Raw genomic sequence first — 26,890 nt, 5'->3', positions numbered from 1 at the left:
TCCAGCACCATCCCCCACTATGGAGCATACTGAGGCTGAGAACATGGCAGTAACATTATGATGGACTTGCACATCAAACTCAGCCCAAGATCTGTCTGGCTGAGTTTTCTTGAGCCACAGCCACCTCAGGTTCAAAGCCCAACCAAGAATTTCAAGATTGTGTATTACCAAACCTCCCAGACTTAAGGGTTTAGAGACCTTATTCCACCCCACAACACAATGGTCACCTCTAACATCCTTTCTTCCCCTCCACAAAAAACCCCTTCTAATTTTGTCGATAGCCTTGACCACCTATTTAGGGCAAGAAATCGTAATATGGCGATAAATAGGGATGGCAGTGAGATCTGACAAGTGTCAGTCTTCCAACTTGGTTTATTAAAGGAGCCTTCCAGCCTGGCAGCTTGTTAGCAAATTTATCAATAACTTCCAGAAACACACTTCTAGACATTTCCTTAACAGACAGAGGAAGCTCCAAATATTTGCAAGGAAATCCAACAATGTTGCAAGGGAATAAAGATTGTGCCTCACCAACACATTGATCATTACATTGGATAGAAGTCATACTACATTCACTGACATTGGTTTTTAAGCCTGAGGCCTCCCAAAAATCCTTAAATTATCAATAGGACTTCGGTTATGGTTGACGATATAGAATATCGCCGTAATCTCACAAAGACCACACATGCTTGCCTCTCGAAGTTTGCATCTACATGTCGAAACAAAAAAGAAAGAAAAAGAAAAGAAAAGGTCGAAGCCAGCATTCCTCGACCTGCGGACATTGTTCCCGTCCTGGAAATGAGGGAAATTTCTTCCCTGCCCATAAAAACATTTCACACTGCATACCACGTTCCTTATCCAGCTCATCCTTGGCTCCATGAGCTCGAGAACGTTGTGACTGTTGGACTGCAGAAGGAACATGGACCACATGAGCACCAAATATAAGAAAAAGTAGGGAATTCAGTCGTTTGTGCTGGAATTAGACCACCAGGATCTGAATAGTATATATTAAGAAGACTTATAGGGTGTTTGGTTTAAGGAAAATAAGCTAGTCCATCACCTTCTTAGTCCTCACTTTTTTTGTTTGGTTTGTGGAATAGAATAAATTGATTCATCACTATCTTATTCTTCATAGTTAGTTAGTACTAAGATGAGGAATAAAATTATCCCACCAAATTTGAGGTATGGATTCATGATGCACCACCTTATCTTGAAAGTGATTCTTCAAACCAAACACCCCGGTATTGAAAGAGCTGCAACCCTAAACTAAGAAAGTCTATTGTACACTCCAATTGTTGAAAATCGTAACCATCGGTGCCTAGTTCTGAGCACACCCTGGCTTTATCCATGTCAAATTGATACAGCAGCTTTTTTTACATGTACCCTTGTTTTTTCCGTTTATTGGTCTCATGATAAGCATAGCAATATGACATGGGTTTAGTTAACAACTACAAACAACTAAATTACACTGGCGAAAATTCATGTCGTAAAATACTAGGGCAGTTTAAGACCTAGGGTATTGATTAAACTGTTTTGACAGCTCATTGTCGTATTGTAAATGGTTTGGTAGTCCAAGCTCCAGGGTAAAAACAGAGTAACAGACGAACTAAAGAGCTCGTGATCACAACATGATATTTTCTAATTTTACAGCATAGTTACTTGCTACAAGCAAAAGTCACACATCATTTTTGGGCACAGACAGAAAACTTACCACTAGGATGGCTTTTTCTTCTGCCCAATTTTCGAAAACCGTTTTAGATCTTGGGTACCTTTCCTCATTTCCCTGCACAGAAAAATATGAGTGTCCTGGAAATGCTCAGCACAAAAGATATGTTCACAAAGTAGATTAAGCAAACCTCTGGTGCAGGAACACAATTAGATAGAACAGCGGCAAAAGTATCAGCGTCAAAATGGAGAGAGCGAGGTATAACCTGTTTGTTTGTTTCTGCAGAAAAGAGCAGACAATAGCATTAAGTCCCTTCTGAACTTCTATTAAGATATAAGTATCTTTTCCTAGGATTTTTTTCTGGGCCATTGATGAAGCTTTGTTCAATTGATAATAATTATTTTATTGGGCATCTATATCTGTGCACACCTATGTGTACTGAGCAGACATTATAATGTGCACTAACTGACTATCTTCATCTTTGGAATTCTCTTTCTGGTATTGTGCTGCAACCTAACACTGAGGACCAACATATTTTTTCTGCTGCCTCTGATGGTAACTATTCTGCATGCTCAGCTTACAATAGCCTCTTTGCTGGTTCAATTCCTTTTGATCATCATAAAAGAATCTGAAGTCATGGGCTCCACCCAAATGCAAATTCTTTTTATGGCTGGTGGCACATGATAGATGTTGGACTGCTGATAGATTGGAGAGAAGAGGCTTGAATCACCCTCCTAGATGCCCTCTTTGTAATCAAGAGCCAGAGACCATTAACCACTTGCTGGTTTCATGTGTCTTCTCTAGAGTGTGCTGGTATAACATCCTTCGGAAGTTTGGTATTCACAGCTTAACTCCTATTCAGAGTGACACAATTTATATGCTGTGGTGGAAAAGAGTTTATACCATTACTCCTACTCAGAGTGACAATTTATATGTTGTGGTGGAAAAGAGTCTATACCATTGTGTCCGGTTGGACTAGGAAAGGTCTGGACTCCTTGTTTATTCTGGGGGCTTGGATGATTTGGAAACTCAGAAATAGAGTGGTGTTTGATGGTGTGACTCCAAGTCTCCCTGCTGTTGAAATCTGTTAATGAGGAAAGGGAGAAATGGCAAGTTGCTGGAGCAAGGGGCCTTTCATTTTTAGCTGGTTCTAATGCCGCTATTGGAGGGTTGTAGTTGTTTTTTCAGTGTTCTTACGGATCGTTTTATGGATGTGTGTGTCTGGCTACTGTAAGAAGCGCTTTGTATCGGGGTTCCTCTTGGGCTCCACCCATCTTTTCTCTTCTTAATATAATAATGGGGCGCAGTTCTCTGCGCTTTTCGAGAAAAAAATGTGTGAAAATATTGGATTGCAAAAATAGTAAGTGATAGCACGAAATATTGCTTGTATACGACTGAATAGTGGGAGTACAAATATATACGCCTCTACAGATCGTGATCCACCTGATTTATGGAAACAATGGTTAGGGAGACCATCTGGGAGATCAGGCACTAAAATGAAACAGACAAGGAAGGAATCAACTGTCGGCACCTAATCAGGGAGATCAGGCGCTAAAAGGAAACAGCCAAGCAGGAAGGAATCAACTGCCAGCACAAAGGAAGCCTCCTAACTAGGGAAGAAAATAAATTGTCTAACACCCCCACCTCCACCCCCCACTCCTTGCAATCAAAATGTTTATGGGATAAGACTGGAGCGAAACTCAGAACAGAGGTGGGCAGCCCCTTAGTGAAGATGTCAGCAAACAAAGATGTTGTCGAAACATGGAGAACGCGAACATCACCAATAGCAACGTGGTCATGGACAAAATGAAGATCAATCTCGACATGCTTCGTGTGTTGATGCTGAACCGGGTTAGTGGACAAGTAGACAACACTGACATTATCACAATAAACCAAGGTACTCTTCGTCAAGGGACCATGAAGCTCCTCTAGTAACTGACGGAGCCAACAAGCCTCAGCAACATCATCAGCAACTGCCCTGTATTTAGACATAGCACTAGATCAAGATACCATGATCTGCCACTTGGACCACGGGTCGAGGTTGACACCAAGGAACACAGTGTAACATGAAGTAGACTTACGAGTGTCCAGGCAACCAGCCTAATCAACATCCGTGCATACTAGCGGAGCGGAGGTCGTGGATGGACAAAGAAGATCGTGACCAAATGCCCCATGCAAGTAGTGCAGGATGCGCTTAACTGCCGAGAGGTGAACATCCCAGGGTCAAGCATATGTAGACACTTGCTAGATAGCCTAAGAGATGTCAGGCCAGGTGAAGATCAAATAAAGTAGATCCATTGCCAACAACAATGGAAGAAGGGCACGATGGGCAAAATAAAGAGATGTTACCAGTGTCGAGAGTCATGTGACTAGAGGCATCGGAATCCACGACCCAATCCATTATGCCGGGAGGATTGAGGGCCTTGGTGTTGAAGTTGCTGGTGAGGGACTACTGATCCCAGGTTCTAGACCACGGTGTTCACATTGCATCCTTTTGAACAAGGACCGTGGTGGACTGCTGAGTTAGCCCAAGCTAGTGCTGGACCGGCTCGATCTGTGGCGATAGTAGCCACCCATGGTTGAACTGGGCGAAGTGGGCCGGCAGGGACACATACTGGGTTGGGGCAACGAACAGGGCATGTTGCGCAGGCTAGGGTGTGGGCATGCGCGGCGCTTGGCCACCTTGGTGTTGCGGCGCACCCACGAGACCGGGCCACATGGTGAGACATCAATGGCTGCACTAGAGGAGCCTCCGCCACTAGTGGAGCTAGAACTACTATCGGAGGGCGCCTAGGTCAACTGGATCCGCTAGGGGGCGTCAAGCCCCCAGAAGAGGGGATACTAGGGGAGCAGAGCCATCGGAAGGCCGTGGTGGAGCAACAAAGGTGGTTACCGATGGCAGAGCAACGACAATGGCGGTTGTCGGTGGCGGTTTTGGCACGCTGGAGTCAATCTCAAGGATGAGGTCGGCGCGAACATCGTCGAAGGAGGGGAACGACATGGAGCGCTTGATGTGGACCTTCATGTGGGCAAATTTCTCGTTCAGGTCATGCAACACGTTGAGGATGAGGGTGCGGACGCTGATGACCTTGCCAAGGTCACCAAGAGCATTAGCCATCCCTTTCATCTTGCGGCAATAGTCGCTGATAGAGAAGTTTGTATAAAGACACAAAATTCAACGTCAAGGCGAAGAGCGTGAGCTTCACAATTGTCGAGGAATTGCTCCTTGATGGCGATCCAGAGGGGACGTGCTATGCCGTTGGGGTGCAGGCGGATTCCATCAGCTCGGTGGAGAGCATGCCAGCACCCGCGACAAGATGATGGTGTCCATGCGCCGCAAGGATGGCACAGCAGGGGAGCCGTCAGAGACAACGTGGTCAACAAGGGCGTACCACTCGGGCGAGGAGGGCGAGGTCACACCAGCGATTGTAGTGGAGGAGATGGTTTCCAAAACCACGGGTACAAGGGCACAAAGGTTCTAGATGCCCGCTGCCTGAGCGTGGAGGTTGGTGACAGTGGCGACCTCATAGTTGAAGTCTTCACCAGTTTTGACCTCGTCATCAGGGTCGTTGTTGAGAGGTGGGAAGGCAACGTCACGAGTAGCGGCTGTAGCGCATTCGAGATCGATGGTAGCTTGGTGTTCCCTCGCAAGAGGGTCATGGGCGGCGCGGACACAATCCTAGGTGTCAGTGATGGCCTTGGCAACCTCTGTGACACCCCTGGTGTCTATTTCGTGTTATGACGGGAGATTTATCCCAATCTTGGATGCTCGGTGAAAATTTCTATTTCTCGCTCGCGTATGTCTCTGATTATCCAGATTATTCATTCACATTTCACCGAACTCAGAGTTATTCAGTCTCACAGAAGGCCGAATTTGGAGCCTGTTAAAAACTTTTATTTCTCGGCACGAATGCAAACTCGAAATTCAATCTCGACTTATAAATCTCACCCAAACTTCTTTATTCAAACTTTTCGACAAGAGTTAGCAAATCTGTATCCGAGTCTGATTGCTCGATATTCAATCCATGTCCGAACCAATCTAAATCTAAAATGAAAAATCTTAATTCGAGACGTTGTTTTTATTAAGAGAGAGAACCTTAATTCGAAAATCTTAATTTGAATATGAAATGAGCGTATGTTTATAACAGCACACAATTTTCACATTTGTCGGCACGAGCAAAAGCGACAAAAAAACGGAACAACTCATATTATTTATTGTTAATTCAAATTACGAGGAACTAATTTGAAACTATGGTCAAATTGAGTCAAACCATTTTAAAAAGGGAACGCGAGAAAATTTTTAGGCAACGTCATCTAGAATCTCTGCTAGATTAATCGTGTTTGTCGTTTCACAATTGCGAGCCATATAGTACGATCACATCAATAATTTAGTATAAGAAGGGTTTAAACATTAATCTAATTATTATTTTTATTAATGCATATCCTACGTCATGTAAGTGAGAGAGAAATAACAAATAGAAAAGGGAAAGGAACAGAAGCGCTCGTGTAGCAGCCTGCGAGCGCAGGCTTTGGCCTCTGCGTATCCTGCGCGGGTTGGCCACCGCTGGGCATGGCCAACGAACAGTCGCCGTCGCACTGCCCAATGTGCAGTGCCGTCTCTCCCAGCCACTCGCCGCACAGCTAGCCTCGCCTTTAAAGCCCCATGCATCAGCCTGCCTTGCTCCATTTCTTTTCATTCGAACGCAGGAGCACCTGCAGCAGCAGCCAGCATTCTTCCTCCTTCATTCGGCTCCCTCTTCTCTGCCCAGGGACAGCGCCCTTCCTCCCCTCAGCCACCATGGCGCCACCCTTTCCCTCGGCGCATTTTCCCCAGCGGGATTCCTCCTCTCCCATGGAAATCAACAACCCCCTTCTTCCTCAACTCGAACCCATGCAACAGGGATCTCTTCCCTCTCCCCATGGCGCGCAAGCCCCGAGCACCACTGTCGTCGACGACCAGCACTTTCCCCATGGCGCCCCTGCATCTCCCATGGCGCAGGAAATCTCCAAGTGCAGGCGCCCAGGACTCCCATGGCCGCCAGCCTCTCCATGCAGCCGAGCTCCCTTACTCCCCAGCCATGGACAAGCCTCCGGTGTGCATCGAGCTCCCCCACGGTCGAGCTCCCCTCTGTTGTTGTGGCCAGCGACTCCTTTAGGCGGGTCTTCATCCTATCGCGTTGGACGCCGCTCCTTTTCCTCGGCCACCGTCGAACCAGCGTGGACCCGATCTGCGCTGCGCAGCAGCGCCGGTCCATAGCAGCAGCCTCGACATCCCCTCTACGTCGCACCCTCGACGTGCTCGGCGTAATGCCGCAGCAGCAGCGACGCCCTCCGCTGCGTCGCGCCCGCCAGGTCAGGCCACCCGTCGTCGATCTGCGCAGTCCCTGTCGCGATGCCGTCAATCCGTGGTGAGACCTCGATGTTCCGTGTTCCTTGATTTTATAAAATAACTGAACTAATAAGCTATGTAATAATTGTGTATGTCGTTTAATCGCAGCCCCTTGTCGTCGTCGCGCTTCGCGCGTCGTTTCTCGATAAGAGCCAAACCGACATGCATGCATGCGCAACTCCACTCGGGTTTCGGCCAGGTTGTTCGCTTTAGAAAAATTGTGATTTTGTTTTATTTACGATTCAGTCGATGGCGTGAATATGTGCGTGAAAATATATTTGTATGAATGGAAGCGTGTAGAGAAGAAAATGAAGTAGAAAAGAACTCGGATGTTTTTATATTTTGATAGGAAAATTATGCGATGTGTTGTTTGATGCGAAGACTAAGTTACAAAATGCGGATTATGTTTTGGGAAATGCATCGATATGTGTTTATGTGAAAAGTGTATTTGTTTTATGCAATGTGATGGGATTCATGATTATATAGGGAGTATATTTATTGATGTGACGAGTAGTTTGGAAAATGCTAGTTTGCGTGGAGGATGTATTGTTAAGACATGTGTCGGAGTTCATATACTAGTGGATACACTACCTTGATTGAAGTGTCTCGAGTGCACGCCACAATATGGTTGTATGCGAGACAGGGTAGAATAAGGTGTGCTCGACATGAATGTTCGGTCGATGTAGGTAGAAATTGTTTTGTCTTATATAGAGAGGTTGTGACATGCCAAAGTAGTCGTCGCTTTCTCTATATTTATAAGTCGAGTCGTGACAATGCGTATTATGCGTTCGTTAAATTATGCTTCGCATATAGTGTATGATTGTACTCACGATTTCGAGCAGACACTTCAAGTAAGTCAAGTAGGTTTGTGATACAAGTTGTGTAATGGAGTTAGTTGTTTTAGGATAATTATTGAAATACTCGGTTCATATGATAAACATGTATGCGTTCATGATTTGGGAAGTAAATGCATGGTGATTGTGATTTGGAGATTAGTGGTTTACGATTCGTATGAGTTGGTCGGTGATGCGAAAATACTTGTGAATATGGTGTTTATAAAATTGTTGTAGTGTATGTTGTGTCTCGGATTGCGATAATAATAGGCAAGCAGACGCGTGTATGTTATTTAGCGGGCTATGTCGTTGCTCTAGTTAGCCGAATTGTTAGATGGTTTGGTTAAGCTCGTAATCACGATGATTTGCTTGTTATGGTCTAAATGTGCATGGTTATGGTCGCGGGTAAAAATTTGTAGTGTTCATGTGATGTCTAAGTAAGAATGCAAGTTAGTTTGTGAAGGGCGCAATCGATAAACACATATATGCCGGGTCTGAGTATTGTGGTGAATGCATTTGATAAACGTGTATGGTAATTCTAGTGCACGGAATGACATGGATAAAAATTAGTAAGTCTACTTGTTAGTCCTCATTTGATTAATTTTACTCTAACAAACGGTAAAGTGTTAGAGTGATTCCAGTCTCTAGAACATGGTAATTCTTGAAGTAAATAGGAGCTGAAATTTATTAGTTGTTGTTTTGGGCTGCACGCACTGTTTTCGCTGTGTTGTTTGTTTAATGAACTAAATTGTGTTTTCTGTAGAAAAGCCATATAGAAAAGTTGTATATAACTTTATTATCTTACTTGTGTTAAAATTTGATAGCCATAAGTCTGATCGTTTGAAAGTTGTGCTTTTCACAAATTCAGTAACGGAATCTGTCTAATTTCTGTACGAATTTCAGATATTGCACTGTTTGCTTAAGTTAATGTTACAATCTGTTCATGATCATTATAAGAAAGTTGTAGATGCTTTTCTTATCTTGCTTGTGTTAAAATTTCATAACCACAGGCTTGATAGTTCAAGAGTTATGAATTTTACAAAATGGTTGTTGTGTTCTGTCCACTGTCAGAACAGATTTCAAAAACTGAATTGTTTGACTTGGTTAAATATAGAATCGCTTCTTGGTGATTATAAAAGTTATGTAGTACTGTTGCTAAGATTTCCAAAAAGTCTTGGATCACTCTTTTTAGTGATCTGAAGATTAAGTTATGGATGTTTAAAGTGTGAAGACTGAATCTGTCCAGTTCTGGACAACAAAGCCTTCTAATGTCTTTTATCCTAAATTGCATATTGCATCACCTTGAGATGTTTATAAATGATTTGTAGAAAATTTCATTAGCTTTCCAGAAAGTCTAGGATCACCTGTTTTGGATGCATGAGTCTCTGGTTATGAATTTTTGAAACAAAGGGCCTGAATCTGCCCAACCTGGACAGAGCTGTTATTTTTGCACAATTCGACCTTGCTAAAAGTCTAATCATGTTGAGATGATAATACCAAAGTTGTAGAGCGTTTCCTAAGCTTTCCAAAAAGTATTTGTTCACTATTTTTAGATAAATATCTTGTGAGTTATGACTGAAACAAGCAACTGTTGTGCTGTTGTCCTAATTTTGTTATGTTTGGTGGATTGCTCTACTCTGTTGTGTTTGGCTCGAGTCGACTGTTTCCTCATTTCGATTTTGGTTGAACACGCAGTAATGATAATATAACTAATATAAGTAAGACTAAGTATATAGGTAACTAGTACACGTCTCGCTAAATTAGTGAACTAAATTGGTTAAGGTCTAATAAGTGTTTGCCTAGTGAATAATTGTAAAGCCCAATTAAGTGTCTAGTTCCTTTTCAACTAAGTCTGTCTATATATAAGTTGTAGCGAACTTATGGACTTAACTAATTTAATGTTAGGTAACTAATGGATGATTAGAGTGAGCGTGGTGAATGCGCGTGTTAGAAAGTGTATCCTGGCTGACGCCTGGCAGATATGCCGGCCGCCCTATATGGAAGTGTTGTCTCTGATATAGATAGAGAGGATTAGGGGAGGATCTCAATCACTATGATTGAGGATCTGATTGTATTCTAGATCTTTCCTTAGGTGTAGATGGCTTCCTTTTACCTCTCACCTTCCTCCCCTATATATACTTGTACATGTACTGTCTATCATCATCAATATACAAACACACGCTTCCAACTCTCTCACATGGTATCAGCCGCCTAGGTCCTGATTCCTGCCCTCCACCCCAGCGCGCCTCCTCTACGGCGCTGCTTCTCCCCATGGCCGACCTCCAGCCCACCTCTCCGGTCATCACCGACTCTGACAGCGACGCCTCTACCCACTCTGAGCGCGCGGCCCTGGCTGCCCGTGAGGCGGCTTTGGCTCGCGCCGCTGCCGCAGAGCAGGACGCCGCCCTCGCCCAGCGTGAGCGCGACGCCGCCGACGCCCGCATCCGCACGGCTCTCGCCCGTGCAGCTCACGAGCGCGCAGCGGCGGCCCTCTCTCCCCCCATCAATGTCATCACCTCCGACGGCACTGGTGCTGACTCCGTCGCCCAGCTTTCTGCCGCTCTTCTCCAACACGAAGCGGCTGCTCTTCTCAATCTGCACGCTCAAGCCGTCGCCGTGCAGAACATCCGGGCCCTCGTCCCACTCCTCCTCGACGTCAACTCTACCTTCTACTCTCGGTGGCGTGAGTCCTTCCTCCTAACCCTCACCAAATTCTCTCTGGATTGCCACGTGCTTTCCGATGTTGTCCACCACTCGCCCGACTGGACTCGCATGAACGCCGTTGTTCTGTCTTGGATCAACGGCTCCATCACCGACAACCTCGCCGACACAATCTCCGAGCGTGGTGCATCTGCTCGCGTCCTGTGGCTCGCCATCGAGTCCCAATTTCTTGGGAACCGCACGACGCGCACCCTTTACGCCGACCAAGCTTTCCGCTCCTTCACTCAGGGCGACCTCTCCGCTGCTGATTATTGCCGCCGCTACAAAAAGCTTGCCGAAGATCTTCGCGATCTTGGCGAGCCGGTCTCCGACAAGACCCTTGTCCTCAACATCATTCGCGGCCTCAACGAACGCTTTCAAGCGCTCGGCCTTCACCTCCGTCGCACCTCTCCTCTACCCACTTTTTTGCAGGTCCGCGATGATCTTACTCTCGAGGAACTCACCATGACCAATGCTGCTCCTGCAGCAGCCCTCGCTGCTGTTACTACACCTGGCGAGAACGGCAGCTCCAAGTCACCTACACCCACTGCTCCCGTTGGGCGCTCTTCACATCAGCGCCCTCCCTCCCACCATTCCGGGGGCGGTTCCGGTCATGGCTCCTCCTCCGGACAACGAGGCAAGCGAGGCAAGCGCGGTGGTAGAACCTCCAGCCACAGCAGCAGCGGCATCATTGGCCCTGCACCATCTTCCAACTACAACTACTACAACCCTTGGACGGGGGCCATCTACATGTGGCCTGGCCAACGTCCACCTTCGACTCCTCGTCCGCCTGCTGCCTCGCCCCCACCACCGCATGCCTTCGTCGCCGACACTCCTGGTCAGTGGGCAGTTCCCGCTGCAGCATATGGGCCGCCCCCTGCCTACGCCGATCCTTCTACGCCTGCACCCGTCTGGGATCAACACACCCTCGCTGCCAACTTCCAAACTGTCACTCTTCAGCAGCCGCCTCAACAAGAGTGGCACTTTGATACTGGTGCCTCCAGTCACATGACATCTGACGCTGGTATAATATCTCATCCCCCCTCTTCCCAGCATCTTCCTACTCATATTGTCGTTGGCAACGGTCATCTAATCCCTGTTATCTCCACTGGCACCACCCGTCTTCCCTATAATCTTTCTCTTCACAATGTTTTAGTTTCCCCCTCCCTCATTAAGGATCTGATTTCTGTCCGTCAATTTACCACTGATAATAATTGCTCTGTTGAATTTGATCCTTTTGGCTGCTCTGTGAAGGATCTACCCACTCGGCGCGAGATCTTCAGATGTAACAGCTCTGGTCCACTATACCCCCTGCGGTTCCCGGCCTCTGCTCTTCTTGCATCTACCCTATGGTCCAACGACTTGGACATCCCGGTCACGCCGTTTTATCACATTTAGCGCAGTCATCCGCAATTTCTTGTAATAAAAATACTAGTACTCATCCTTGTCATGCTTGTCAACTCGGACGACATGTCCGTCTACCATTTCCTACTTCTTCCTCACGCGCCACCTGTAATTTTCAGTTAATTCACTGTGATCTCTGGACCTCACCCATCACTAGTGTGTCTGGCCACAAATATTACCTTGTTATCTTGGATGACTGCTCTCACTATTTATGGACTTTTCCTTTACGTCTCAAATCTGACACCCTTTCCACCCTAACCAATTTCTTTGCCTACGTTCGTACGCAGTTTGGTGTCCCTATCCAGAGCATCCAGTGCGACAATGGTCGCGAATTTGACAACCTTCAAGCCCGCACTTTTTTCTCCTCCCATGGAGTCCATCTGCGCATGTCTTGCCCCTACACTTCAGCTCAAAATGGTAAGGCTGAACGTGTCATCCGTTCCATCAACAATATCATCCACACCCTCCTCTTTCAATCCAGTGTTCCCCCCAGTTTTTGGGCTGCGGCTCTTGGGACCGCAACATATCTCCTCAACATACTACCCACCAAAACACTCGCACTCTCTACACCACACTTTGCTCTCTTCGGCCACAACCCATCCTATGAGCACCTTCGCGTTTTTGGCTGCAAATGCTACCCCAACCTTTCTGCCACCACTCCACATAAATTATCCCCTCGCTCAACCCTTTGTGTCTTCCTTGGCTATTCCCCCCACCACAAAGGTTACCTATGCTTTGATCGCCAATCCAATCGTACCATTATCTCCCGTCATGTGGTTTTTGATGAAACCTCGTTTCCCTTTTCTGAGGCTTCCAATCCACCCCCACCAGCGGCCTTCGACTTTCTTGATGATTACTCTAACCCGGTTGCAGCTCCTTTTGGACTGTCGCCCGTGTTTTCTTTTTCAGGTACTCGTATGCCACCACCACCCCCACCGGTGGCTTCTTCGCCGGTTGTGCCACTCGCTCCTTCAGAGGTGGCATTTCAGCCACCTGCCACGCCAGCTGGCCCCACCCGCCCTCCGCTAGGGCCGGTACCGCCATATGTTCCGATGCTCCAGTCTCCTGACCGGATGGCTGGTCTCCCAGGCGCATCGTCACCAACAATACTGCCGCCTGGGTCATCTGCCGTGCCTGACGTCCATAGAACGACAGCTCCTGCTGATCGTTTCTGCGGACGGGTCTACTCTCGACGCCCGCCCCCTACTACTGCTCCAGCACCTTCTCCGACGACCGCCACTGCACCCCCTATTCCTGCTGGTGCAGTTCCTGTTGCTCCAGTGGTCAACCACCACAGGATGACAACCCGTGGCAAGAGTGGTCTTCGATTCCCCGCTCTTTTTGAAGCCGCTGCCTTGTCCCCCATTCCGAGGACATATCGAGCAGCTCTTTCTGATTCCAATTGGCGCTCTGCCATGGAACAAGAATATTCTGCTCTTATTGGTAACCACACTTGGGACCTTCTGCCTCGCCCACCGAATTGCAATGTTGTGACTGGCAAGTGGGTTTTCAAACACAAGTTCAAAGCTGATGGTTCTCTTGAGCGCTACAAGGCACGATGGGTTCTTCGGGGTTTCACTCAGCGCCCTGGTATTGATTTTTCAGAAACTTTCAGTCCAGTGGTCAAGCCAGCTACAGTCCGAACCGTTCTTTCCCTGGCTCTCTCGCACAAATGGCCGATTCACCAGCTGGATGTCAACAATGCTTTTCTTCAGGGGACCCTGTCAGAGACTGTTTACTGTGTTCAGCCCACCGGTTTTGAAGATTCCACTCATCCTGATTATGTGTGTCGTCTCAATCGGTCACTTTATGGCCTCAAACAGGCCCCTCGTGCCTGGTACAGTAGATTCGCTTCCCACTTGATTCAAATAGGATTTGTTGAGGCCAAGACTGACACTTCATTGTTCGTCTACCACAAGGGTACAGATGTGATTTACCTTCTTCTTTACGTGGATGACATTGTGTTAACTGCTTCGTCCATGCCCCTTCTACGGCGCACTATTACTGCTCTCCAACAGGAATTTTCACTGAAGGATCTTGGTCCTCTTCATCACTTCCTGGGCATGCATGTTCAACAGTCTGCCTCTGGCATCACTCTCTCTCAGCGCTAGTATATGATTGAGATACTTGAGCGAGCTGGTATGAGTAACTGCAAACCCTGTACAACCCCTGTTGATATCAACCCCAAACTTTCAGCCGACGGTGACCCTGTCTCCGATCCCACGGAATTCCGCAGTCTTGCAGGCGCATTACAGTACCTCACCTTCACCCGTCCGGATATTGCGTATGCTGTTCAACAAGTCTGTCTCCACATGCACGATCCTCGGGAACCTCATTTGGCTGCTCTCAAGCGCATCCTGCGCTATATCCGAGGCACTCTTCAGTTGGGCCTTCACCTCAGCTCTTCTTCGCAAATGGAACTTGTGGTTTACTCTGATGCTGATTGGGCTGGCTGTCCAGACACTAGGAGGTCTACTTCTGGTTATGCTGTCTTCCTCGGTGCTAACCTCGTCTCTTGGTCTTCAAAGCGCCAGAACACGGTCTCCCGCTCCAGTGCCGAAGCCGAGTACCGTGCTGTTGCCAATGCAGTTGCTGAAGTATCCTGGTTACGACAGTTGTTGACAGAACTTCATGTTCCTCTTCCCAAGTCCTCATTGGTATATTGTGACAACATCAGTGCTGTTTATATGTCCTCCAATCCTGTTCAGCATCAGCGTACCAAGCATGTGGAAATTGACCTTCACTTCGTCCGAGACAAGGTCGCCCTCGGTGTTGTTCGCGTGCTACATGTCCCGACGACTTCCCAGTACGCCGACATCTTCACCAAAGGCTTACCATCAGCAGTTTTCACTGAATTTCGGACCAGTCTTAACGTTCGCTCCACGGACGCTAACACTGCGGGGGGGTGTTAGAAAGTGTATCCTGGCTGACGCCTGGCAGATATGTCGGCCGCCCTATATGGAAGTGTTGTCTCTGATATAGATAGAGAGGATTAGGGGAGGATCTCAATCACTATGATTGAGGATCTGATTGTATTCTAGATCTTTCCTTAGGTGTAGAAGGCTTCCTTTTACCTCTCACCTTCCTCCCCTATATATACTTGTACATGTACTGTCTATCATCATCAATATACAAACACACGCTTCCAACTCTCTCACAGCGCGTACTTGCGGTGTCGTATTTGTGTTGCGTAAATAAATAAAAATGTTGTCTTCTTTTTAATGGTGTTAATGTTGAACGCCGATAACGTGTAGATAACTAATGCTAGCGTGTGGTTGTTATGGTGTCTTACAATTTAATGTTTAGTTCGCTACCGTTTATTTTGGGATTGTCTTGTGATATATTTCATCATATTCATACATATGCATCCTGCATCTCATTTAGGACCGAGAGATGATGATCGTGTCAGTGATGTGGTGCCAACCACAAGCTACAGTTGATGGACGAACTGAAGAAGGATGGACTTAACCAATGGATGTTCGCCAAGCGAGTGTCATATAGCAAACACGATAGTGTTGAATTCCAGGCAAGCCCCGGTTTTATACATAACCGTTATATATGCTATTTTACTGCACTTAATGTTTGTAGGCTTGTACCGTACACTTAAGTGTAAGAGTTGCCTGAAACCCTAGTTGCATGAACTCAGGATTCCTTTTGAGATGGATACTAGTATGCTAGGTCGAGTAGCTGCTTTGCTAATTAGGGATCTCGGTGGAAGTCGAGTGATTTTTTTAGCACTCGCGCGAGGTCAGGAATTGGTTGTGTCCATTTTCGATAACAGAATGATGATGGTCTATGGACACGGATCCATGGGATGCGTTGTCTATTAGACGAAATTGGAATAAGGATTAACGTGCGGATACCTGTGTCAAGCGTTTGAACGTACTAAACACATGTCGGGAAATATGGTAACCGGTAAACCTAAGACCTGAGTGAAGCCGAGCGCGGACTTTCCCCCTCACTTGTCCTGAGACTGGGTCTCCCATTCTAGATATGGTGGGTACAAGTGCGGCCACTGCACGGCGGCAGCCGGGGTCAGTGGAGCATTGTACGCCAAGGCGGTGAGCCCTGGCCGCGAACGGGGGATCGATGGGGACGGTTGATATGTGTGGGGACGGAGTGCCCCTACATGTCGTGTGTTTAGGTTTACCTTGCAAGGTTAAAACTCGATTCGAATCGTCTGCTTCTCGCAGGTAATGAGACTGCTTGATCCATTGTACTGTATTGAGTAATAAGTGGAAATAAGGTCACTTACAAAAGATGTTGATTGATATAATGTTTGATACCATGTATGAATAGCTAGGTACTCATCTAGTCTAAAATTATTATTCTAGAACCTGAAAAGCTAAAACTTGATTTTAGACTCAGCTAGTGCTTTTGGCAAACCAAACCCTCTCAGCCAAACAGCTTCATGGTCTAGAGGTAGAGGAGTAGACTCCTCACACCGGGTTAGTCTAGCTGAGTATTAGTATACTCAGCCTTGCTTGTGGCATAATTTTTGCAGGTACCTCCTTGATTTGGTTGATGGTGTGACTTGGCCTCCATCCCTGCCACCGGGATAGACGATCGAGTGGGTTACTGCTTCCGCAGGAGAGGACCAGGAGGAGTAGCGTGGCCAGGCTTCGCCATGTTACTTGGTTTTCTCCGTTAGTTATTTCCGCTGCATTAAAAATTATGGTTACTGTTTTTGAAACTCCGATAATGTAATCACTACTGATACTTCTTAAATTTGTGGTATTATGCTTTATTGTATTTCTCTGTGCCTCACATTCGAGTGAGCTAGTGGTGTTCGATCCTTGGTAAGTGGCTTTATCGGACGAGAACCGAGGGACTGACGGGTTATTCCGATTTAAGTGTGTTGCTGCCTTTTAAGGTGCGACTTGGGCACTTAAGCTGGAATAATGTGGGCGGTTCCGCCACAACCTCATCAGCGACGGTGACCAAAACCTGGCGGGCCTTCTCCTGTGTAGCCACGTCCTCGGTGTTGTTGGTCACCAGGAGTGGGCGGAGAGTCATCAGGTGGCATAGTAGCGTGGCACCGAGGAGGCGGAGCAGGCAGGTGAGTATTAGCGGAAGCGAGTTGTTACGAAATCGTGACGCTCTGATACCATGATAGCACAAAATATTACTTGCATAAAACTGAATAGCAAGAGTGCAAATATATATGTCTCTACCATATTGTGCTCCACCTGATTTATGGAAACAATGGTCAAAGAGACAACCTGAGAGATCAGGCGCTAAAAGGAAACAACCAAGGCAGGAAGGGATCAACTGTAGACACATCTAATTAGGGAGACAATCTGGGAGATCAAACGCTAAAAGGAAATAGGCAGGCAGGATGGAATCAACTGCTGCACCTAATTAGAGAAGGAAGCCTAATTAGGGAAGGAAGCCTCTTAACAAGACTTTTTTAAGGAACAGGAACGAAACTACCAATTTCATTGATAAAGAAAAAGGTTTTACAGCCCGAAGCATGCTAAAATGAAAGGCAGTGCATTATCAAGAAACTAAAACCCTAGCCAGAAAAGGAACCAAATGATGCCATCTCATTAGAAATGCTATCTACTGCTTATAAAGGCGGCATCTATCTGATGTAGCTTCATTGTTTAATGCAAAGCTGAATAACCTGAAATAAATTAAGCATTCATAAACTGTAAGATCTACTGGCAGAAATTTGCTCACCCTGCCACCTTTGGGGAAAGGTTTTGTTCCCTTACTGCAAGTGTGAGCATCACAAAACTGGCGCAAGAAAAATTCTGCGGGACAAACTACATCAGAAAAAGATCTACAAAACCAGCTACATCTGAAATATATACAATGCTAGCTGCATTGGAAAGAGGCATACAAGGAAAATATGAGTGAATGATCATTACATTCACTCACATTCCACTTACCATGAAGACGGCTGGCAGCAAGACCTTGATTAATAGGAAAGCAACTGTCTGCAAGGCTCTGTCGTAAATGTAGGGAGTTACATGTTGCTTGCTATCTCACAAACACATGTAGAAGCTAGCTAAATAACACATTTATTGTTTGCCATATGAAACAAAGTACAAGACAAAACTAGCAAAAGTCATGGTTTGGCCAGGGTCAAGTGTTCCTGCTTGTATGAACTGCTGCTTATCAGTATCACATTCACAATAAAAACAGTGATTTTAAAGAAGCATAGAATATGTGGAACTCTGTTTAATGAAGACCTAAAATATGCAGAATATCATACAGAAAACCAAAACATGACACAAACAGCACAAGCTAAAAATGCACAATCAAGTTATCAGAAAAGGATTGGTATCTTGCACGCTACCAGAATAGCAGAAACCCAACCAACCAAACAAATTTATATCAGATACAAAAAAAATGATAAGAACCTCACAAAGATGACGATTCCTTGTAGCTGCAGCTGCATTGCATTTACTTTTTGGTTTTTTGAACTGCATCATCAGATCACAATGTAGTGCGCCGCATAGATCTGCCATGCATCTTCCTTCACTCTAAGAAAATAGATCAGAATCTATTACTTTACGGATGGTAAATAACTTTTTGATTAAGAGAAATACAGCCACCTACACACCTCATGTGCAGTAACATAAAGTTGCATCAACCAGTATAAATAAAACAAGTTAACTTGGTACCTTTAAGTGCATAGACAAAAAAAAAGGTTTATAAATTATAAAAAGGCTCTTCCTATCTCTTCTCTTTTCCGGCAAGAAAGCAGATTACTTTAAATCAGTTACAGTTTTGGGTTATACATAACATCTCATTAGTTGGCTTCATCTGAAATTAATGAAACTTAGCTAGACAGCTTTATGTATCTTATAGAACTGTCGCTCGAGAATGAAAGTTACAATTTACATTTTTCAAATGGAGTCGATGAAGAATACATTGTATGACCACGAAACAAATGTTTTTTTCAAACACAAAGGAGAGCTAATATTAAGAGGTTTAGAACCCACGCAAGCCCAACACAATCACAGCTTTACATAAAACACACATGTGCCTTTGGATTTTGGAATAGAAAAGCACATGATGAAACGCATACGCACCATCACGCGTATGTTGAAAACTGTAGTGCAAATTAGTGTGAAAAAAGAGCTGTCCAGTAATCCTCGTGTTCTTTTTCAAGTGACCAGCTGAAAACAAAACCTTATTTTATATTCAAGGATCTACACAATGCAAGCACTGATTGTCAAATTTGTCACCAAGTTGAAAATATTTCATTATTCACTTAACAAGATATGTTTGCTAAAGTCTCCTGTGTTTTCGAGAGAGAAAAGATATATTTTGCTAAAATCAGCAATGTTCTCACAACATGATATCAGTGTCAAAGTTTATACAATTATACCCTACACAGTGATGCAATAGAAAGTCAAAATAAGACAGTTTTGGAGTGCTTCCATTACAGCAATTTACAGTTGATTATGCTGATAATAAATGCAAATATTATAGAGCAGTACCTACCATGAATACTTGGAAGCATAGAGTCCTACTTAATTGTTGCAGAGGATCATAATTGTTTACATGAGGATTAGATTGTCATACATTTGTGTATAACTGTAAGCTTTTATATTTTGTTTCACACTGTTGTGTTGGCTACTAGCTGTTACAATGAAAGAAGGTATAGCTTGTGATTACAATACAAATAATATCAAATTCATGATAAGTAAGCATATACTAAAGAAATATAATCACTGTTATGTAAGCATACATTATCCACAAGATTCTTGTGGCGATTTTCAAAATGCTGATCAATGAACTTCTCTGCTCGGAAAGCTTTCTTGCAAAAGCCACAGTGCCACTCATTAATATCAAAATGAATCTTATGTTGCTCTTGCTCCCGAAACATGTCATTATCAGGACGAAGTCTACATTTGCTTGGGAGTTCATATTTTTCTTTTTCCACGAAGGGCATCAAATACTGCATAAGAAATGGGAGTTGACATGTAACAATGTTATGGATGCAGCAATGCATATAAAATCACAGAACTGTTAGGTTGCATCTGCTACCTCATCAATAGCTTCCCAAGCTGCACGGCTCCTTTCCCTTGAGCAATGCACCTCATGTGCGTCTGGATTTGTTTGAAGAATTCTGGAATCAAGCAAAATAGAAGAGGACAATAGTCCATGTCTGAAACTCTACGTAGAAATCTAAATAATATTTCTCAAGAGAGTAATTCCATCTTTGTTTCATAATTTCATTAAAGCTACAAGGAATGAGCTACTTTAGGATAATCCTGGTGCGAACCTTATAAAATGTAATGGCATGCACAGAACAAAAACATTTTACTTTAAGTGGAATACACATAATAAAACAACACATGAAAAAAAAAATAAGTGCTTGAATATGAAGGAGAATAGAATTGGTGTATTGCACTAGAGTGTAGGACTTGGAAGACAAGGCAACCCAAGCATACATATGGCAATCTACAATACACTATCTAAACTACCAAATATACTCTAACATCCCCCATATTCGTAACGGGAACATCGCAGACGGTTAGACTGGAGAAGAGGAGCCAAAGGCTAACACTCCCCACAGTCGTAGCAACGGTTTAAACAAAGTTTAAACGTAGTTTTAAACAACATAGGGAAATTTCAATATATCATAATTTCAGGCAATTATATCAAGTCAAATACCAAACAACCAACATAAGTTCACATAATAATATTGTGCAAAATAACGTGTCCACAACCACATTACCACAATTACAGTGGAGCACCCTTCATCAATCCTTCTTCCTTCAGCAAGCGAGCAATAGGAGGCTAGATTACTCACCAGTGGAGCATACGCCAGCGGATAGTGGGACAGTGGGACAGTCAGTCTCTGTACTCTGTAGTCCTGCCGCAGTGGGACAGCAGAGGCGGGGCTAGAGGGGCTGGCAGCGCCGGACGGACGGCGCAGGAGGGAGGACGACCTGGAGCGCGGCGGCCTGGAGCAACGGCACGCAGAGGCTCTGAGGCGGGGCTGGAGGACGGCCTCGAGAGCAGCGGCCTGGAGGGAGGACAGCCTAAAGAGCAGCTGCCTGGAGCGGCGGCGGCCTGGAGCAGTGGCACGCAGAGGCGGGGTTGGCGGCGCCGGACGGGAGGCGCAGGAGGGTTGGAGCAGCAGCAGCGGCGGCCTGGAGGCTGGAGCGCGCCCTGGAGTGCGGCGGCTGGTGAGAACGCGAGTTCCTAATTGGGCTGGTGATAGTGCGGCCTGTAGTGGCGGCCTGGGCGGGCTGGGCAGGAGTTTCTAATTGGCTGGGCCAATTTCTAGCAGCAGACGCATTAAACGCCCGAAACGCGGCGTTTCACTCTATACCGCGTTTAAACGTCAAAATGCGACGTTTTACGACGAATCGTAAAACGTTTTGTCGTTTCACTTTCTGTCAGCGTTTTATAGTTTAAACGACGTTTAAACGTCGTTTTAATAAGCATGTAGAAATCAACAACAAGCTCATGCGGATGATAGTCCTTTGTACCAATGTCGAGGTAGCCGAGCTCAAGGGCACATTTTCTGTGGTCGAAGAAGCCATGCTGAAGATAGCCGAGGTCAACATAGTTATGGTTGGGTTGCCATGTTGGAGCTATACGCGCACAAGAGGTGCCATGGTGATAACAGAGACATGCAGAGGCTATCGTCGTGGAAGGAGGTGATGTCGAGGTCCACGTAGTCAAAACCGTTGTAGACGAAAGGCGATGATGCGATCAAGGCAGACGAGGTAGGAACAGGAGGGTCAATGCCGAAGTCGATGTAGCCAAGCTGCCTAAACCAAGGTGTGGCTTGGGTTCGCAAAACCCATCAACACATCAAAGACAAAAGCATGCATTGGTGTTGCCAATACCAGACGTACAAGGTAGAAAGCCCCAACCATGTATCAACATCTGAGGGACTAGCAGAGATCTCGATGATGGTAGTGGTCTGCAGAACAACGGGGTAGAAGGTGCCGACATAGCACACGATTGTCTGAAAAGACAAAGTATCTGGGGATAAAACAACAACGTTGACGACGTGGTTGTGCTAGACGAATAAGAAGCAGTGTGGGAATGAATGCGTCAAACCGAAAGGTGAGCAGTTCAAGCGCGGTGGGTGCTTGAGAGTGAGTAGTTCGGATGTAGAACATGGTGGCAGCAGTGGATGATCAACGGTGGCCTCACGCTCATAGGTAGCGCTCCAAGTTGATAGCGAAGACCTGATCATAAAGACCTTTTGCGAACGGATGGTGAAGCAAAGATTTCGCAGAACAGTCGTCGATGCACGAAGAATGGCGATGTAGATACAACGACGAAGCAGACATCCGGGCAACAGTGTTGCGGCTCGATGAGGCAACACAGTAGGAAGCCAGTAGCCCTATTGCACGAAGAAGATGCACGTAGGACTCAGCGATGATGTCACGGGAGCCATGTGGATCGCACATATTCGGTTGTATGGACCGAGTACGCACAAGGTGGAGCGACGATGGAACAAGTCGATGGAGGCATCCCAATCTATGGTGGATTGGTGTCGATGACAAATCGACGGTGTAGACATGCGAACTGAATGATCGAGATGCAATGCAGGAATACGTCCCCTCAACATCGCATGCCCCAGTCAAACTGCACAGACGAAGATCTAGAAGCAAGTGTAGCCAATGTTTAGGCCATAGCAGGTACATGTGAGGTCGATGGGTGGTGGGCGACTCAATACCGATCAGTGATCGGGCAAACCAAAAAGGATATAACATCTCATGTAGGAGCCCTTGGTGCGCGTAGCAAAGCCCCCCCAGTCCTCTTACCTCTTCTTGACCCACAAGGTGAAACAATTGAGAGGGAGAAAGACAGGGAGCAGGGGCGAGCAATGCTAGCGACGAGGCAAGGCCTGGCCCGATGGGGTGGAGGGCGTGTGGCCTAATGCAAGACAGAGGATCCAAGGCGGAGCGCGCCCGCACGGTCGAGGCAGAGCGCGATTGCGCAACCTAGGCGGATCATGAGGCGGAGTGCACCCACACCACAGAGGTAGACCATGCCCATGCAGCTAACGTCGCGCGCCGCCAGACCCAGGCGGACCACATCGCTGCTCTTCAGTTCGCCCAAATGGTCGAGTAGAGGGACACTGCCGTGGGCCTCAAGATAGTTAGGCGCTATGCAGCGCTAGTGGGCAAGACAAGACACTATGCCGAGGGGACCAGATGAACGACGAGACATGACCCAACGACGAGAAGGTTGATGCAACGATGGACAACCGACCGACGACGACACCCAAGTAAGACCCATCACGATCTGGTGTTGTTTGACAACAACAATGGTTGTCGGATCAATGGGATCGGGTGCCAAAACGGTGGCCTGTCCCTGGTGGAGATAGATCTCTCCCGGGGGACGCGGAGTTGCAGAAGTTGGTGGTAGCTAGGGTTAGGATCTAAACCTAGACTTGTGATACCATGAAAGAGATTAGAATTACGGGCCGTTTGGATCCCTTCATTTTAGAGAAATTGGAATTCACTCAATAAAATAACTTATTTAGTTTGAAATTTGACATTCCACCACTTTCTAAAGTTCAGAAATAAGCATATCTCAAATTCATGGGGTGGATGATGGGAAATGATTTTATGCATTAGTAGAATTTGTTTCTACTCTGTAACTTACATGACACTCTTCGTCTTACTCCTTTATAGTAAAAATGTAGCACATAAATATCTCTGACATTTTGCTAATAATAGTATACAAATATATTTTGCATAAAAATCAAATTAGCTTAATTGATATAAGTCAAAATTACTATTATTAGAATGGAATTCAATTCCAATGATCCAAACGGGACGTTAGTGTAATTGGATGGTTGTTTTGCATTGAGCCTTTAGGCGGTTTATGAATAGTACAAGGTTATTAAGGCATCGCTTAAGCGACGCTTAAGCAGTAAGGCGAGTCTGGACATGCAAGGCGCCCTCGCGAGATTAAGGCGCGGGCAAAACAGGAGAGGAGGCGGCGCGCAAGGCGCAATAGTGGAAGTGCATGGGTTGCGCAACAAGGCGTGGCACATGGCCCCAGTCGGACAGTTAGAGGAAGGAGAGTTGCAGGGGAGGGAGAGAGAGGAGAGCTTGGGGGGAGGAAGAGGAGAGTTGAGGGGAAGGGAGAGAGCTCCTGGCGACTACAACTAGGAGATGTTTGTGTCGTGATTGATCGAGTTTTAACCCTAAAACGGGTGTGTGGGCTAGGCTCACTAGTTGTGGGCTATTAACTTATTTTTCTTTTTTCCCATTTCTCTCTTCTACTATGCTGAAACGGCCCTAGTAGCCATTACAGGTGTGCTAGCTTGCTTATTAACTTCGAATTAGTGATATACAAAAAAAAAATATTTAGTCTATTTTTTATATTTATCTATATAATTAAGGTGTCACCTCGCCTTACACTTTACCGCCTAAAATATAAAAAGAGGGTCGGTCTCCTTACCCCCTTAATAACTATGGTAGAGTACAGGACTTGGGAGACAAAGCAACCCATAGATATATGACAGTCTACGATACACAATATCTAAACTACCAAATATACTCTAACAGAATACAGTACCTGGATCCAACAGCTTCACCGAATTCCTAAAACATAGAAAAAAACAGTGTCTGCATTAGAAGTAAGTACGAGTACATCAAAGAGAACAATGGAGAAAAGGCAACACTAAAGAATTGCATATCGATTGTACCGGTACAATAATTTTTCTAGGAAGAACCATTGTAAGAATTATCAGCCTTACTTCCTGTACCACTACAAGACAATAATTGCTTATGTAGCGACACAAAGGCAAGTGATCTAGGACACAACATTGATTTTTATGACATTTCTCAGTGATTTTCTGACATTTCTTAGCAGTACCATAGGTACTTAGTTTCTAGCAATGACTAGGGTGTATTTGGCAGGGTTTAGTTTCTCATAGAAACGTAGAGGTATCAAATCATTCGATTAATCATGATTAGTCGTCCTAATCGGTATCCTGGACTCAACTAGGGGCTATGACTCAAAAAAAAACCTCAAACGGAGGGGATTAAGCCACCCCAACAACATTCATATAAGAAGTCATGAAACCGCAAGTTCTGGTCGAGAAAGCCCCCAAACCCTAGCCTCCCATCACTAACTGACCGACTCTGCCCACTCTGCAATAGCCCCCAGGCCGGAGGGTGGGGCACATAATTTCTGTAGCCCAAGAGCGGGTGAGAAACAGCGAGGGGATTTTTTAACCCAGGTATGAAAATTCGCTTCCACTAGAAATTGAACTCAGAACCTGAGAGTTTGCTACTACATCACCTAACCAGTTAGACCAGGGGTTGTTCGCAGGGGAGCTACAACTCAATAAGTTGATTAGTTTCTGGCCATCCGATTAATCATTGACTGATGACGATTAGTCGTCCGACTAGGAGGTGGACGACTAGAAACATAATGGAATTTCTGGGCAGCTTAGGACATGAGCTACATGTGGGATGGCTTAGGTCACTTGGGATCATGTTGTTTAGACCAATTTGCATCCCTACATGCAGCCATCAGCCTATAGTTATCTTCATGCTTGATTTGTACTCTAGAACATATAGTGCATTAGTATATATTTGGTCTATTGGTCCTGATATATATAGGACGACTAGGACCGACCTGATGGCCGACTTGCGACTAGTCGTCTGGTCGGTCCCATGGTGACTAGGATCGACTAGATGGACTTGATAACTTTAGAGAAACGTGTATGAAGAGAAACTGATTCTGTTTCTCAGGAGAAACAGCTTCAGGCTGGTGGGAATTCTGCTATTTCCGGAGAGAAACAGTTTTAAGAATCCCTAACCAAAGCACTCACCCTAAGTATAATTTGCTGCAATTCTGGACCAGTGATTGCAAGATAACCAATCTCATACTTTTGTTGTTAGTAAAAAAATTAGATAAGCTCAACCAGTTTTCAAATTGCAACATGCCATTGATCCTTGTAAGAAAATGAACACTTCAGAGGGTAAACTAGGCATGGAAACTAGTCAGATAAGCTTGCAGCCTTGCACAAGTCAAATATACTAATATGGCGCCTCTAAACTCTGAATTTTTAAAGATAGTTGGTGTGTAGATACAACAGGAAATAAAACCATACTGCTCTAAACTCAGAGGCAGCAACTGTCCTCAAACACTAATATAATCCATCGAGCAAGAAATAGCAGATAACGACTGCAGTTATCTGGCTGCAAAAATCCAAACTAAGAGACACAGTAGATTATCACAGCATGCATGCAACCACAGCAGCTGCAGCTGACGAATAAGTGCAGCCGATCAGCTCAAGCCCAACTTTGTGTATCCTTTGCCTTACTGATTGAATCTAACTGATGCAAACTTAATCATTCCTGGAGAACATTAACTTGTGCTGTTGTGCACTACGGAAAGGGAAAAGCATGAATTGAGCGCACAAATCTAGAATTCAGCAAGAGGAACTCGGAGTACTAGTACCTGGTCCTGATGGGATCCGTCGACGAGCAGAAGGGAGGAGACAGAGAGCAGAGCGAAGAGGAGAAGGGACGCCTGGTGGCCAGCACAGCAAAGCATCCTCGAAGTTCCCAGATCCCTTCAGCGCGTCACTGGAGGTCAGCACGATGAGCTCCGGGCGACGGCAGGATAGAAACCGGCGGCGCGAGACTGAAGCAGAAGAGAGGAAGCCAAGGCGACACGCGTGCCGCGCTCGCTTGGGGCAGAGTCGGGGAGGCGGGAACCTAGTCGCCGGAGCAGAGGTTCGGCAGCCGCCGGGGCAGTGGGGGCACTTGCTTTGGGCTCCCGGAGACTGGCGACGACTGTACGCACTCTAGAAAATCGCGTGGAATTCAAGTAAGCCCATCTGACGGCCCATCAAACACGCGCCGGCAAAAGTCTAATTTACCTCCCTTTAACTAAAAAAAACATAACGCCCCGTTTGGATCACTGGAATTGAATTCCATTCTA

The 26,890-nt window shown here is 45.8% G+C and overlaps 1 protein-coding gene across 1 annotated transcript; it reads right to left on the bottom strand.

Annotated features, from left to right (window-relative positions):
• Window positions 1–519: 519 nt before the first annotated feature.
• On the bottom strand, window positions 520–26,760 carry LOC100275449 (uncharacterized). Its single transcript, NM_001149516.2, has 10 exons — window positions 26,405–26,760; window positions 24,509–24,534; window positions 19,994–20,075; window positions 19,695–19,904; window positions 18,358–18,480; window positions 17,884–17,941; window positions 17,672–17,745; window positions 1,854–1,942; window positions 1,709–1,780; window positions 520–903 (listed from the first exon to the last, which is right to left on the bottom strand). The coding sequence occupies exons 1-9, from the start codon at window positions 26,498–26,500 to the stop codon at window positions 1,711–1,713; spliced, it is 828 nt and encodes a 275-aa protein (NP_001142988.2). The 5' UTR covers window positions 26,501–26,760; the 3' UTR covers window positions 520–903; window positions 1,709–1,710.
• Between the last annotated feature and the right edge of the window lie 130 nt (window positions 26,761–26,890).

The sequence above is a fragment of the Zea mays genome, chromosome 10, assembly GCF_902167145.1.
Source record: "Zea mays cultivar B73 chromosome 10, Zm-B73-REFERENCE-NAM-5.0, whole genome shotgun sequence".
NCBI classification, from domain to species: domain Eukaryota; kingdom Viridiplantae; phylum Streptophyta; class Magnoliopsida; order Poales; family Poaceae; genus Zea; species Zea mays.
The sequence above is the reverse complement of the archived record's forward strand: the minus strand, read 5'-3'. Positions and strand labels throughout refer to the sequence as shown.

Bases quoted from the DNA above. Each gene is read 5' to 3' on its own strand.
- LOC100275449 (NM_001149516.2), bottom strand. From the start codon at position 26,500: ATGCTTTGCTGTGCTGGCCACCAGGCGTCCCTTCTCCTCTTCGCTCTG. The intron at 24,535-26,404 runs GTACTAGTACTC...TCTATGTTTTAG, and splicing joins ACGGATCCCATCAGGACCAG to GAATTCGGTGAAGCTGTTGG. The intron at 18,481-19,694 runs GTATGCTTACAT...CTATTTTCTTAG, and splicing joins ACAAGAATCTTGTGGATAAT to AGTGAAGGAAGATGCATGGC.